General features: G+C 37.8%; 1 protein-coding gene across 2 annotated transcripts in view; it reads left to right on the top strand.

Moving 5' to 3' along the window:
* Positions 1-16,771, top strand: part of Efr3a (EFR3 homolog A) — an 84,207-nt gene that overhangs the window by 43,424 nt on the left and 24,012 nt on the right. For both annotated transcript variants that reach the window (XM_028773250.1, XM_028773251.1), the window contains exons 6-10: positions 577-726; positions 4,214-4,351; positions 10,042-10,120; positions 13,124-13,259; positions 15,449-15,610. In XM_028773250.1, coding sequence (XP_028629083.1) covers positions 577-726; positions 4,214-4,351; positions 10,042-10,120; positions 13,124-13,259; positions 15,449-15,610 — 665 coding nt within the window. The remainder of the gene's footprint in view (positions 1-576; positions 727-4,213; positions 4,352-10,041; positions 10,121-13,123; positions 13,260-15,448; positions 15,611-16,771) is intronic.

Raw genomic sequence — 16,771 nt, 5'->3', positions numbered from 1 at the left:
TAGTCTGTGCACATTTCTTTCTTGAACCTACAGGTTTCTTTATTTTTTTCCCAAGGAGATTCAAGACTGTGAGGAAACTGGGTCTTCTGAGTTGTGCTAGGACGTTAGGGCAACACTGATAAACTACAGTGCTGTGTGCATGTCTATAGACAACTGTTAAATGAAGCAGCTCTGTTTCAAAGAGGTGAGGGGTTCTTGGGGAACAGTGGGCAGAGTGTGCAGAAGCACAGTGCCACCAGGAGCTGGGAACTCCTCACTCGGATCTGAGACCGCACAGTAGCATATGTTACAGGAAGCTATGCTTTTGACTGATTTTTTTTTATTAACAAATATTACATATACTAATATTTCTGTAGATTCCAGTCTTCAAACTTTATTGATTTATAAAGATGATGGTTAAACCATCTTTTTAATATCTCTATTCACCTTAGATTTTTGAAATTTCAATTTCATACCTATATCATTTAAAACATTTTATGGTTGAGAGAGCAGTATCAATATACATTCTCGTAGGCAGATAAACAGACTTGTTTAAATAACCTGTTTTCATGGGTCTTTCTTTCCACATCCTTACAGGATTCGCATTGCTGGAATAAGAGGTATTCAAGGTGTGGTTCGCAAAACAGTTAATGACGAGCTTCGGGCCACAATTTGGGAACCACAGCATATGGATAAGATTGTTCCATCCCTTTTGTTTAACATGCAGAAGATAGAAGAAGTGGACAGGTATTGTATAAAGATACTAAAGTTGGGACTGCAGAGATGGTCCAGCATTTAAGAGGGCATATTGTTCTTGCAAAGGACCATAGTTCTGTCCTAGGTGCCTAACTTGGACAGCTTGTAGTTGCCTTAACTGCAGCTCCTGGTGGATCCATTGCCCTCCATGGACACCTGCATTCACATGCACATACCCACACATGTACACAGACATTTACATGACATTAAAAATAAAAATCACTTTTCAAAAAGATACTAAAGGCTGTGTTGCATTGTATATGTGTTCATGTGCTTGCTAGGATAAGAGTGTTTGATATCTGTAATTGTTTATGTGGTAGCCTCATAAAGTTAAAAGAGTCTAAACATATGTACCTTTCTATAAATTTATTAACGAGAGTTGTTAATCACAAGTACTTATTCATAGACTTATGACTTCATTCTCTATTAGAATACATTTAAATTTTGGGCTGATGAGAGAGCTTACAGGGTGAAAATACTTGCCATGATCTGAGTTCAATGTTAGAACATTGTTACATGTTAGAAGGAAAAACTGGCTCCCATAAAGTTGTACTTTCACCCTTGTACGTGCCATGTATACACACAAGCACCCTGCATCAATAAATGTAATAATATAATTTTTAAATGAAAATTTTATTTGCTGGATTTATATATGTGTGTGTGTATGTGTGTGTATGTGTCCATAAATATATACTGGTACTACTTAAAGTTGTAACCATGATAAACAAATTATAGCTGAACTTCTTCCTTAGAGATCTACTCTGCTTTCTCTTAGGGAGTTAAAACTAATCAAAATAAAATAATAATGACTATTATTCATTGTATCTTCCTTTTTATCGAAAATAAAAATTTTATGTAATATATTTGGATCACAATTTATTCTGGTCATCTCTTTTCCACCTCCCTCTTCATATAACTCCATGTTCTCTCTGTGTGTCTCTCTCTGTGTCTCTTTGTCTCTGTTTCTCTCTCTCTCTCTCTCTCTCTCTCTCTCTCTCTCTCTTTTTCTTGCTCGCTCGCTCGCTCTCGCTCTCGCTCTCTCTCAAACAGGCAAATAAAAAAAACAAACTAAGACAAAAGAAACAGGAAAAAGGATGAGAAACATATGTACACACAGAGACACAAATACAGCATCAGAAACCATAATATATAAACAAAGACCAGTAATTAAAAAATACCCAAACAAAGCATTATGAGACAAAACATCTCCAAAATCTCATAGAGGTTATTTTGTGTTTACTATCTCTGCTGGGCATGGGGCCTGCTCTTAACTGTGGTTTTTATACCCTATGAGACTCCATTGGAGAAAACTAAGTTTTCCTTTGTGAACAGTTGACACTTGGAGATAAGGCTTGTGAGTTAGGGATGGGGACTTGTGTTCACTTCCTTGCATGGCTCTCTGAGCCCTGAGAGCGGGTTTTGGATCCTATTTGGGACTAAGTGTTCCAAAATATCTTACTTTCTTCACATCATCCAGTTGTGGGTCTCTGTGTTTGACCCCATCTACTTTGTGAGAGAGTTTCTGTTACAGTGGCAGAACGAAACACTGATTTTTTTTTTTTTAACTGAAAACCAGGTATGGTTGGTTTCTAATTAATATCTCTAAGATACTTGGAATGACATACTAGTTTTGGGTATATGCTGGATTTCTTCTTACTCCCACAGTGCTCAGGTGCACGTGACATTTTGAATGTTATCCAGATTCTTTAAGTGCCAGAAGCATGCCCTCCCCACATGTTATTACTTATGCAGGAAGAATGTTATTCAGCAGCTAAAACAGAATTATCCAGTTTTGTTATGGTTCACCCTTGTTCCTGCTCTTGGAAGAGGGAGAGTCTAGAATAGATTTTAAAAGGATTTTATCATATAGTTACAAATAATAAAATTAGCTTATAACTTTCATGATTCCCTGCATAGCATCAAGATGGGCTTGGAAATGAGGTGTAGTTGATAATTCTGTGCTAACACAGATGGAATAATATGTATTACAGTTAATGCCAACTGCAGGAAGTATTGATTTGTAAGCCCCGGATGTGACTATCTCTAGCTTTGTAATCCTTCTTAAAAGTATGTTATATTCTAGAACCTTCTGCGTTTTTCTTATTTTTAGTGCTGTAACTAAGGCTTAAGATTTGCCTATTTGAAATATTTACTATATAAAGATCTCTAGCTAGTCAGGGGCCTGTTTTCCAATAAGTCCTGGTGCTATCATAAGTAAGGTAGAGGGAACACACTGGGGACACAAACTACTCTGAAAAGAGCAGGCCTCATGCCTAGCAGTAGATGGCCAACAGAAAGTCAGTTCAATGGCACCTTTGGAGGCTCTCTGTCTTATAATGCTGTGTCACAGTTCTTCCATTTTTATTAATATTTTTCTGTCTGTCTGTCTATCACCTATCTATTCTCTCTTTTTACCCTGTAGGTACTTTGCATATGTACTATGGCTTCCAGTTTTGTGTTTTTATCGGTTTACTGAGTTTGCAGATGAGTGGGTTTCCGTTTCTTGTGCCTTTTTCTGTTTCTTTTATCCAGTTCCAATGTGTTACTTTTTGTTTTATCTTATTATATTTTATTCATTATTCTCCCTTAGGAGCCTGTTTGTTTTCTCATGAGAGACAGACAGAAAAGGGGTGGATCCAGATGAGAGGGAGGTAGGGAGGAGCTGGAAGTAGTACAGGGAGGGGAATCCTTAATCAAGGTATATTGTATGAGAGGAAAGTGAAGCAGAGACTATAGATGCCAGATCATAAGCTATATCTTCCTGCTGTAATCCCAGTGCAATAGATGTATATTTTTTATTGTTGTTACAGTAAATGTGTTGCAAAAAAGCATAAAATGATATCTCAAGATATGGACAAAACATACTTTCTACTGAAAATGTCTATATATCAACTATTCTTACTGGTTTAAATATTTTCATTTTTAATTCTTGAGTTCTTTCTGTATATATTTTTCAGCTCTTTTCATTTGTCCCCAGCTGTAGTTACATAAGGGATAGCTACAGATGTTTTCTCTGGGCCTGCACTCACTCAGATCTGTACTGGTATGAATGCTGAGACTGACTATGAAAGGGAGCAAATAGGAGCTGTTGTGTTCTTCTGCTCTGTTTTTGAGACAAGGTCTCAATTACTGTGTAGCTCTGGCTGGCCTGGCATTCCTTATGTAGACCAAGCTGGCCTTGAACTCACAGAGATCTTCCTGCTAGGGTTAAAGGTGAATGCCACCACACCCAGTCTCTGAGTTTTTTACTGGCATAAAGACATTCTGTTAAAAACAAGTTACTACCTATCAGAAAGATTATATGCTTAGCTCTGAGGAAGCTAAGTTCATGAATTAACTTTGAGTTAAGCTTTAATGTTATTTGGAAATAAAACAAAAATACCTTTTTAACATTTCTGAGAAGTAAAATGTATTCTGTTTATCCTTTAGAACTAAAATAGAATTTTTTTTGTTTTGGCCGTTTTTATTTCTTTTTCAGTCGCCTAGGCCCACCTTCTTCCCCCTCTGCAGCTGACAAAGAAGAGAACCCTGCAGTACTGGCGGAGAGCTGTTTCAGAGAACTGCTGGGCCGAGCAACTTTCGGGAATATGAATAATGCTGTTAGGCCAGTTTTTGCGTGAGTACTTGCTGTTTTTCTAATATCCGTGAAGGTAGCATTGGGCATTCATTATATGTTTGGTTGTTTGTTTTCCTTAAGTACGAAAGCCATGTACTACATCACTTACCATGCATATCTCCTTACATCCCTTGAAATACTTCTGTGCAGTGAAAAGTTAGACAGTGTCACCACCATGTGATGCACAGTGTTGTTCTCCCTCCTTCCCTCCCTATTTCTTTCTTTTTTTTCTTCCAGTTCTAGGAATTGAACCTAGCACCCTCCCATAGAGCTAAATCTTACCCACCACACCCCACCCCCAACTTTTTTTTTTTTCCTTTACTGGGAGCTTAAGATTCTGCTCACTTTTCTGAATAAATCTCCTATTACTCAGAGCCTAATCAAGATAGTATTGAAGACCCCACTTGTCCTTACATGGTGTCTTCCAGGCTCTTATGCAGTAAGTTTCTCTGCATAATCAGTATCCTGCAGGCAGGCCTTTCAGGTCTTTGCTCCTAATTTCATCATAGCTTGATAGATCAGTGTATTCTAATTATAATTCGCCACCATCTCCTCTTTACTCTCTGGCTGTAGTGGACTTAGCATATATAGAATATTTTGCATACAACATTCATAATTCTTATTTGGGGGGGGCAGACATTTTACTTCACGGTTCAAAGTTAACCTTTAAATACAACAATTATTAAGTTGCAAAACTATATTAAAAATAAAGAGTATCATGAGTTCTTCAAAACAACTTGTGGTCTTCCCTCTTCCCTATCTCAGTAGCCTTACAGAAATACTCCTAGAAAGTAGCCAAATTGTGTTAAATATAGTAAGGAAGATTATTTTGATTTATGCCCAAATATTTTGGCTTAGAAATAAAATTCAGGCTAGCTAGATATAAGGCCAACTTTATCATATTAACTATACTTGAGTAGAACAATTTAAACTAGGTTTTTGTCCTCCCCCACACACCTTTTTAAATTAAAATATGTTTTTCATATTATATATTTTGATCATGTTTTTATCTTCCTTCAATAATTCAGATCCTTTCTCCCTTTCTACACACCCAATTTTATGTTCTTTCTCTTTCTTTTAAAATAAAGCAAAAAACTACCACAAAAAAAAATCAAAACAAGCAAAAGAATGAGACAAAAAAAGCCCAAACAATACAAAGTAAAACTAAAAGTCTACAAAAATACCGTTTGTTTTGTGCTAGTCAAATATGCATTGGTTCTATCCTAGAGTGTGGTTTGACATTCCCAGTGAGACTCCATTGGAGAAAACTGCAGAGCATCTTGGTTAAGGATGGAACCCTGTGTCTACACAGGGTCTGAGTGCTGGGACCCACCCGACTTGAACATTTACAGGTCTTGGACATGCTGTTGCTAATCTTTGAGTTCATATGTACATCAGTCCCATATCTGGAAGACCTGGTTTCCTTGTGTCTGTTTTGAGTCATCTGTCACTTCTAGCTCTAAAATCCTTTCTTCTTCCCCTTCTGCACAGATCCCTGAGACTTGAGGGGAGTAGTTTCTTGAAGCCATCTCATTTAGGACTGAGTGCCCTAAAGTCTCTTATTTTCTTCACATTTTCCAGTTGTGGGTCTCTATGTTCATTCCCATCTACTGTAAGAAGTTTCTCTGTTGGGCCATGGAAAGATGTCTTGATTCTTGGCTGGGCATGGGCCTTGAACCCCAACTCCCCATTGGAGAAACAGCAGGTTTTCAGCCATGCCCCTGGAATCCAGGCTCATACATGCAGCCTACATCCCCATTAACCTGCACCTTGCAGACATGTTGGGCTCAGAGTAGCTCCTCCCAGAGAGGTTTGCCACTATCCACACCTACAGGTAGAGGGTGTGAGTAATAGGCTTCAGCCCTCGAGAGATTTCCATATTTATGAGTTACCTAAAGGCCAGGGGGCATAGCTCAATTAAGTTAATCCTTTTCCCAGGCCTCCCCCAACCCCCCATTTAAGCCAGCTATCCCCTGGTTGAAGTGGGCAGCGCGAACATCCAGATCCAACTACTACACCATGGCAATAAAACTCTTGGAATCCATGGGCTTCTCTTATCATTGGGGCCTGCTGTCGCTGAAACTTCCAGCCTTTGGAACTTCTCGACCCACCAGGTGGAAAGCTTCTGGAACTCCTCTCCCCCCCACCCCCCCCACCCCCACACACACACAAGTCACCACCAAACCGTTCTGGGACCTCGCTGCACGTTTTTCCCATATTTCTCTAATGTGGGTTGAGTGAGGTACTACTGATCTATGAGTTTAGCAGTATGCCATTGGCAATCATTTTATTGCTATGTTCTTTAGCAGGACAAATAGTAGTAGGCTTTGCCCTAGGACCATGGATTATCTAGTTTCAGGTTCTTGGCTATTTTAGGAGAGTCAGATACGGGTTCCATATCAAAGAGGGGATGTTAAATACAGTCAGAAAGTTGTTTACACCCATAGTGTTTATGCCTTTGTTGCACCAGTGTGTATTTCAGGTAGCTCCCTCTTGCAAGCCTCAAGGTTTTTAGATAGGTGATGATGAACAGAGTACCTTAAATGCTAGTCAGTAGTAGTAAAGCTTCTAGTTATATTCAGGCTTGAATTCTCCATGTATAATGACATAGGTATGTGTTATTTTCATCAATATGCTGTTATAAGCTATTTAATAAGTTAACTAGATGCTAAAAATCATCTACAAGTAAGCTACTACATAATTGAATATATGAAGTATGACACCAGATAGATGAGGGACATGCACAATAATTATAGATTATGAGAAAAAGGTCAAAAAGTGATCTGTCATTTAAAATCAGAAAATTCATACCTAACAGAATTTGAAGTAGATTTCTTGATTTTGATGTGGCAAATATTAACAAAACTGCTTGGTAGTGTTATTTGTAAAGTATATTTTGGTTCAACATTGAAAGAGGCTTTTTATTTCAAAAGTTACTTGATCTATAAAAAAAATGAAAGATCCCCAAAGAATTTTAAACTTCAGATTTTCAGTCAGCAGCAAGTACAGGACAGCTGGCATGCTGGATGCAGTGAAGGATTTAGTGTGAAACAAGAGGAGAAAGCCTAGGTTATACCAGGGAAATCTCAACAGTTTAAGTCTTTATGTAATTATTAATTGTCAATTAACTATTAATTATTAAGTCTTTAGGTAATTATTGGCAATTTTAGCTAAAAGTTGCAAAATGGCCTGAATTGCCCTTTGAAGTGTTACGAGCTAGCTTTGAAGTAGGATCACTGTGTTAGTTGGTTATAGGAATGAACCTATAAAGGTTTCAGGCCTGTGACTCATGGACACTAGGAGATTATGTGGACACTTAAAAATAAGTGTACTGTGTAATCATCCTTTGTTTTGGATTGCTTAGGTTGATTTTCACCAAGTCAGTGTGTAGCCCTGCTTTTTCGTTTTCATCAGTTGACGCCTCAGTCATTGACTCTTAGAAATCTTGGAGAGTGTTTCTCAGACTTTAGTGTTGGTTGTGTATACTTGGAATGATGGTTGTATCTTTGGCACTCAAATTAAACTCCTAAAACTAGTATCTACTTAATTGTCTTTGACTTCATTCATTGAAGCCTTCCCAGGGTTATCAATGGAATATGGCATAACAAATTACAATAAGACTAGGCACAAACCTCCATATCAAGGTTGGACAAGGCAAACCAGTAGGAGGGAAAGGGTCCCAAGAGCAGACAAAACAGAGACAGCCCCACTTCTACTATGAGAACAAGAACACTAAGCTGTGCAACCATAATGTATATGCAGAATACTGTATACATCTACATTATATACATGTAATATGCATCTATATGTATATGAGATCCATATAGGCTCCCTGATTGTCCATTCTGTCTCTGAGCCCTTCTGAGCCATGGTTAGTAGATTCTGTGAGCTAGTCCTTCCTCCTCCTGTTCTGAAGGGCTCCCCCAAGCTCCACCTACTATTTGGCTGTGGTTCTCTACAGTTGCTTGCTGAAGCCTCTCTGATGAGAGTTGGGTTAGGCTCTGGTTTATGAGTATAGTGGAATATCATTAGGAATCATCTCATTGGCTTTTTCTCTCTCTCTCTCTTTTTTTTTTTTTTGCCAGTTATGTTTAATTCTATATTAGGTCTCTGGTATCTAGCCTCTGGTACCTGGTCTGATATCTAGCCTCTGGTACCTGGGCCTATAGGCAGTGTCATGCAGTCATGCATAGCCTCCCTTTTCTGGCATGGGTCTCAATTTGAACTAGTTATTGGTTGCCCATTCCCACAAGTTCTGGGCCACCATTACTTCAGCATATTTTTTAGTCAGGAAAAATTGCAGGTTGAAGGTTTTGTGGCTGGGTTGATTTCCCAGTCCAACCACTGGAAGCTTTGACTAGTTATAAATGTCCAGTTCAGACTTATATCTTCCATCATTAGTCTTCAATAAGGTCACCCTCATAGATTCCCAGGTGTTTCTGTTGAACTAGGTTTCCACATCACCCCTGACATTTTCCCCAATTCCAGTTGTGTCTCCAAGTACTCTCCTCCACCCTCCCCTACCCCTCCTCTCATTCCTCTCCTGTTCCCATCCCTGCCTTCCCACAGTCCACTTGTGAGATCTATTTTATTTCTCCTTCCCTTTCTGAGTCTAGGTTACCTCGCTCAGGATTTTTTTTTTCTAGTTCTCACCTCTTACCCTAGTTAGCCTGGATCTTAGGTATATGGTTGACATTTCTGGAAAGATGTGCTTCTTAGAGCTCCCTGAATTCAGAGCCCAGACAAAGACAAGCAACATTTTAACAGTCTCTTTCTACAGAAGATACTCCTGTTTTTTGTTTAGGATTGTTTTTTAATTTCTTCTACATTTGCTTGCCTTATCTGGGGAATTCTGTATTCTAGGCTTCTGAGTAGTGCTGGGAAATCTATAGTCTGATCTGACAGCCTGGCTTTCACACGTGCTTCTTAAACTTCTGTTATACATTTAAAACTCTAGGCATGAGATAGAAGGACATGTCCAGGGTTCTCTGTGTGCTGACCCAGCCCATGGGTCAAGTCAATGGGGTCTGCAAGGGAGAGTGGGGATGGTGGGGCAGGAGATGCAAAGAATGGAGACAAGACAGGGTGTCTGATCAAGTCTCGTTTATTGAAATGCCATTATGGGTATATAAGCACAGGCAGGGGAGTGCAGCTGGGGACACTAAAACAACAAGTCCAGGATATGTCTGAGAAAAGCAAGATGTTTATCAAAGTGTGCTCCACTGTTGTGGGCTGTTTGCAAAAACATGATGCTAGAAAAACAAGTCTCTTGTCAGGGTAGAAAAGTATCAACCTTCAAATATATGGCCCAAGATGGCTGCAAAGATGTTAGCCAATTTCAGCTAGTAGTCAGCTCCCAAAAGTGTGCCTCTCATGAAATAATTTCCTTTCTAACTGCTTCGTTTAGATAGTCTAGTTTTTGTTGCTATTATATGGCCAAGGTTGGCAGTTAGAAATGTATACCATAGTTCTGAAAGTAGAATGCTGTTTGTTTTTAGAGGCAGTATTTCTCTTTGTAGCCCTGGAGGTCCTGGAAAACTCTCTGTACTGTTGACCAGGCTGGTCTCTAGCTTAGAGATCCACCTGCTTCTGTCTCCTGAGTGCAGAGATTAAACGTGTGTGTCACCATGTCCAGCTTTTGCTGAAGGTTTTAAAGTAAGGTGTTATTAATTTTTAATTGTCATTTACAGGCACTTAGATCATCACAAGCTGTGGGATCCTAATGAGTTTGCAGTTCACTGCTTTAAGATTATAATGTATTCTATTCAGGTAAGGTTTAATCAGCTTTGTTTATTAAATGAGTAATGATCATTCTGATGGATGAGCAGATCATTACACAGGTGGAAAACTAACATGCAGAGCATCATTTTTTTGTTTTGTTGGTTTTTGAGACAGTCTCACCCTGTTGCTCTGCCTGTCTCAGAACTAGCTGTGTAGCCCATGCTGGCCTTGAACTCAAAGAGAACCGCCTGCATCTGCCTCTTGAGTGCTGGGATTAAAGGCCTACACTATCACAACTGGCACCGGCATGCACTTATTTAGATATTTTTTTTTCTCATTTACTGCTTGTTTTCTTATTACCAAGACAAAAAATATCTAATAAGAGGATTAGATAATGTTATTGGGCCACTTTTAATTGTACAGTTATTTAAGTCATATATTTTGTGTTTCTGTTTCATTTGTTATAACTTTTAGTCTTTACAGAATCTTCTGTGTGTTGCCTTCTACAAAGAACCACTTTGGGGCTTTTTTCTCCTCAGAATCTGAACAGACTTGCTTAGCTCTTAATTGAGATGGGATTTTTTGTCTTCAATTTTGGATTTTTCACTCTGCATTCTTTTTAATATACTGTTTTAAGTAAATCCCTTGTAAGCAAAATGAACACAGGTCCTAGTTTGCCTAGGACAGCCTTAATGTATATAGTTACTAAGAATAGCCGCATCCTCAATTACAGAAATGCTCTGGTCAGACAGTAACGTAACAAGGCAGACTTAACTACAGGAGGTTCATGAGGAGCATGCAGTTTCCCAGGCAAAAAGTGCAATTTCAGGTTGTTGTTGTTGGCGGTGGTGATAGTAATAGTGGTGTGTGTGTCCTCAGTTTAAACATAGCTTTACATAAACCAAAGTAAACCTTGACTGGCTTCTTACTTGAGGCTATTAACAAAGTACCAGTGTCAAGACAGAATGTCAGAAATGTCTAAAGATATCAGTGACATTAATACCAATGGAAAGAACTTTGTACTTTTGAGCAATAGCTTCTTTTTAATTTTTTCAAATACTGCATGAATATTTTGTCTGCATGTACACTTACATGCCAGAAGATGGCATAAGAGCCCTTTATAGGTGATCATGAGCCACCAAGTGGTTGCTGGGAATTGAACAGATACTCTGGAAGAGCAACCAGTGCTCTTAACCATTGAGTCAACTCACCAGCCCTTCTATTTCATTTTCTTTATAATTTTATTACCCTGATTGAGTATTTTTTATGCAATATTAAGTACATTAATCAGGTTTACCATTCTACTTTCCTTCACCCCTTTAGTTAGTCCTCTTACTTCACCTAGACAGTTTACTTCATTTTCTTCTCTTCAGTATGTATGATTTTACATATATGATGTATATATGTGCATATACAATCTAGGGCTCACAGTTGACTTAATTCACCTAATATAATTAGGGTACATCTAGTTACAGACTCCATTTTCCTTCAAATAATATAACCTCATTCTTAATGGCTGGAAACAATTCCATTGTATATGTATACTACATTCTTAATATAAAGTTACCCACTGCAGATATGAGAAAGGAAACCATCTTGGAAACAGGTCTGTGGATCTGTTGAAAGAGACCAAGATTTGGGGATAGTGTCACTTTGTTCTCTTTTTTTCTAGTATTGTGCACAGTAGTGGACTCACTCATGAGCAAGTGACATGGATAGGTTTTGAGGGCAGGGGGGAGAATTCTGTTGGTAAAGTACTTGCTGTATAAATGTGAAGACCTGAGTTTGAGCCATTGAACTTGTAAAAAGTCCAAAAAAGTCAGGATGGATGGCATACGTAAAAAGGTATCCCTGAGATTTACTTATAACCTGCACATGTACTTGCACACACACATACACACACAGTATGAGTTTTGGGGAAAAAAAGAAAAACGGTCTCCATTTAAAAGAATTCAGTCAGGAATGGGAGATACACATTTTTTATTATATGAGAGGCAGAAGTAGGTGGTTCTCTGAATTTTGATGTCAGCCTGGTTTACATATCAAATTTTAGACCAGCCAGGACCATGAAGGAAAACCTTGTCAAATAAATAAATAAATAAATAAATAACAGAAGAAAGGAAGGAAGGAAGGAAGGAAAGAAGAAAAGAAGGAACAGGTAAAGAAAAAGAATTAACTGGTGTCAAATGCATTTCTAGCTATACTGTTTGCTCATTTGTGTGAGCGTTTGTTTCAAGTCCTAATATTTTTTATTGCTACTTACAAAGTCATTCGTGAATCCTCTGCTTTAAGTTTTGTCAGTTACACACTGATAGTATTTTCTTGTTGACACTGGATTGTGATTATACAGACTTTAAGTAGAGAATGTTAAGGTGGACATAGTAGAATTTATCTGTTGGTGATAAAGAAGTACTATATGTTCATAATTGATTTTTCACTTTTTGTCCTATTATCAAATTCCAGAAGTATATTAGGTATTATTTGTGAAATTCTCTAAAAGTATAGAGAGATTAAAATTTCTCATAAATATTTGGGTGCCAATGTTTACTATTTAGTTACCTATAGTTTTAGTCATCTTTACTTTTAATATATTTATTTATGTACATGTGTGAGAGTGTTGAATGTGTACATGTGTGTGCTATGACATGCATGTACAAGTCAGGACAATTCAAGACAGGTTTTCTCTCTCTCTTTCTCTTTCTCTCTCTCTCTCTCTCTCTCTCTCTCTCTCTCTCTCTCTCTCTCTCTCTCTCTCTGTCTCCTTTCCTTCCCTCTTTCATTTTTAAAATTATTTTTATTTTATTTATGTGAATGTTTTGCATGTGTGTATGTGCACCACATGCATTGCTGGTGTCTACAGAATCCAGATGTCATAAAGAGTTTACAGTATTACTGTTTATTCTTTAAAGAAATGGTTTTTGGCAGTCAGATGTTATAAATGCCAGTCCCTTGTAAGGAGTGATGAAATACCACGTTGTGCCTTTTCCTTCTTATGGATAGACCATGTGCGTTTACTTGCTCACACATCTTTGTGCTGTTTGTTTCTTTTAGGCTCAGTATTCTCACCATGTGATCCAGGAAATTCTTGGACACCTTGATGCTCGTAAGAAGGATTCTCCACGGGTTCGAGCAGGTATCATTCAGGTTCTGTTAGAGGCTGTTGCCATTGCTGCTAAAGGTTCCATAGGTGAGTACCACTAAAGCATACAAAGGATGCAGTAGTAATGCAGTCTCCTCAGTATTTGTATACAAAGTACCCTTTAAGGTCGTTCCACGTATTTTCACATGGCCTATAATTTGAGTGCACATGTGATTAGTCTTTCCTTCTTTTTTCTCCCCACGTTCTTTTCCTTGTATTTCTTTTAACAAAGGCTTTAGGATATGATTTGTATACTGAACATTATGTAAATATAGATTTACAAAGTGATGCAAGTCAACCATTTCTCTCTCTCTCTCTCTTAATGTTACTAAGTATTCAACCCAGGGCCTTGCACATCCTAGACAAATGTTCTACTACTGACATACATCCAAGCTCTTTATAGTTTTTATTTGGAAACGACATCTTAGTAAACATTCCAGGCTAGCCTTGAACTCACTATGATGACCATGTGGACCTTAAACTTGAAACCTTCCTGCTTTAGCCTCCTGAGTAACTGGGATTTTAGGCATACTAATTCAGGTTCAAAGTTCCTAGATCAAAAGGTCAAAGTCTAAACTGCTTCAATGGTGAAACCTACTGAGACTGACAAGATGCTGAAAGTGGGCCACAGTTGTTTAAGTGCAGCAGCACTACAACCTCAGTGTCTTTGTGTTAAGGAGTATAGGAAACACTGATGAATTTAGTGTCTGTGTGTGAATCCTGTCGCTAAAGTATGCACATACAGCTGTTACTAACAAACACACAAACATGTATGTGAAGACCTTCTTCCATGTATAGTTAATTACTTAATTAACTTAGACAATTCTAATTCTGTACTATAAAGAGACTTTGATCACATGGAGCCTAAGATAACCAGGGGTCAGAAAACTGGAGGAATGTGGATGAGCCAAAGCAGAATAGTCTGTGATCCATTTTACTGGAATGTATGGGAGAAACAAGAAGTTAGAGTGCAAGCAAGTCATTCTGCAGTTCAGGAGAGCTTAAAGACTGACTGCAGGTGTGCTGCAAAGTGTCGGGTTGGCTAAAGAGAAGTGCTGTCATTGTTTTAGGTGTGAGGACAAGAACTTGACATTGCTCAGCATGCCTGGGAAGCTGACCAGGTGTAGAGTAGCCTAGTCAGAAATCTTGACATGTCATGCATATGTGACTAGGGAAGTGAGGGACCGTGATAAAAGTACAGAAGCTAGAGGGAGAATCTGACTGGTTTTATTGCTCAAAAGTGAAATGGAAGCCTTGTTAACGGGATATTCTAATATTCCTTTAATACTAAATAAGAGTGAACATTTTGGGATATGGGCTTTTCATTATTTGTCTTGTAGTTTATCTCATAAAGATGAAGATAGCCGAGTCTAGTGGTGTACACCATTAGTTACAGCACTTAGGAGACAGAGCAGGTTGATTTTTGTGAATTCAAGGCTAGCCTATTCCAAACAGTTCCCAGTGAGACCCTGTATCAAATTTAAAATTGATATCTATCCATCTATCTATCATCTATCTATCTATCTATCTATCTATCTATCTATTGAGAGAGGGAGAAAAAGAAGAAAGGTATATTAATTGGCAGATTAGTTTGACATATGACATTGAACACTGGTTATATATTGAATCATCATGTTTACTGATGTTTACTGTGTGTTATCTGTAGTAAGCTAAGATCTATGTATGGGGGCCGGTATTTAACAGTGGCTTCATTTCTGGAGAAGTTTGTAATTGTGTATGGGTAACAGATATGAAACCTGTAATTAACATGTAATATGATTGAGGAAAAAAGCAGAGAAAAATCAGTTCACTTCAACTTGGCAGACTGAAGAGTTTCTCATAATTGGAAATTCTTCTGTTTTTAATCTCAGAAAAAAATATAAAAAAATTCTGTTACAATGATCTGTGTAACCTTATGGATTCAGTCCTCAGTCAAGTTACATATTATTTTAATAAACATGAATTTATATAGACAAAGTTTGATCAGTAGAAAGATTTCGATAGTCCTTTGTGTATATGTATTTGTGAGGAGCAACTAGTTCCTCATAGATGCTAAGAACATATTTGTAGTGTGACAGTGAGACTTTGGTTTTTAGTTAGACAGCCGCAGAAAAATGAACATAATAGCTCTTAAATTATTAGTACTGTTGACAGAAACAAAAGGTAACTGTAAAGTCTGCTGAGAAGTTTGAGAGTCATTCTTGGGTATCCAGACTCACAAAGCTGATCTGTCACAGGGCCGACAGTGCTGGAAGTCTTCAACACGCTGTTGAAGCACCTGCGGTTCAGTGTGGAACTGGAAGCCAATGAGCCCCAGAAGGGGTCTGTAGGCAGTGTCACCTTAAGCTCCAAAGACAACGACGAGAAGATTGTGCAGAATGCTGTCATCCAAACAATAGGTTCGTGATTCAGTTCTCAAGTCACTGCATGAAAACCACTACACAGCGATGCAAGGTGTTCTCACGTCAGCTACCTGGCTCATGCTGGACATTTGTCAAAGTGCAGTCATGGTGTAGACCTCTAAAAATTGTGTGTTTGAAGAAAACAAAACCTAAGACCTCTGTCCTTTACCCATTTGTATGTGCTGTTGACATTTTATTCCAGTTCTTTCATTTTAATTCTCTCCCGCATCTTTCTTATGTACACATGTGTACATAAATGTTTATGAATGTGTTTATAAGAAAAACATGCACACACATTTATTTTTTAAAAATAAATCTACCAGGTATAATAATTTGCATACATCATAGTCTTTGCTGCCAAATTCTTTTATTTTAATTGAAAATAATTTCTATACAGTATATTCTGATCATGGTTTCCCCTCCTCTATCTTCTCTCAGATCTTTCCCACCTCCATGCCTTGCCACCAAGCCTCATGTCCTTTCTCTCTCTCTCTTTAGAAAGCAAACACACAAACAAACTAGAATTTAAAAAAAAAAAGAATGAACACAAATAATACACTCACATAAACACCCAAACAAAACCCATACAAATGGAAGATCTGAAATCATAATATACAGACAAGACCAATAAGACAAAATCCAAACAAACAAAAAACATAAAGCAATAAGTAGCAAAAAGTCAATAAAAATACAACTCTCTTTGTGTTAGCTATCTACTTCGGGGTATTTCACTTGCCCTTAAGTATGGTTAATATACCCAGTGAGATCCCATTGAAGACAACTAATTTTTCTTTTACTGCTAAATTCTTAAGTATGTTTTTCCACAGAAAAAGTTTGGTGTTGTTTTAACATAACCAAAGTTTTCAAAATTGGTAAACAGCACTATTATTTGTGAGTGTTTACTTTTTTTTAATTCTCATTTCTCTGAGAGGAAACTAAAGCAAGGACCTAGGCTGAGGAATTGAGGTTTCCTGGTATTTATCAGATTTAACAGCACTAGATTTAGGTTCACAATCTGCACATCTGCTAAAAATTACTCACAGAAGTTTATCTAAATATTTACATTATATTTGATGGTGGATAGAGGAAATTATAATTTATTTGGTGTTATATGTAGCTTGAACACAGTCATTGTTTTAATCTACAAGCTCTGTTTAA

This window comes from Grammomys surdaster, unplaced genomic scaffold (assembly GCF_004785775.1).
Source record: "Grammomys surdaster isolate TR1022 unplaced genomic scaffold, NIH_TR_1.0 224, whole genome shotgun sequence".
NCBI classification, from domain to species: Eukaryota; Metazoa; Chordata; class Mammalia; order Rodentia; family Muridae; genus Grammomys; species Grammomys surdaster.
The sequence above is the reverse complement of the archived record's forward strand: the minus strand, read 5'-3'. Positions and strand labels throughout refer to the sequence as shown.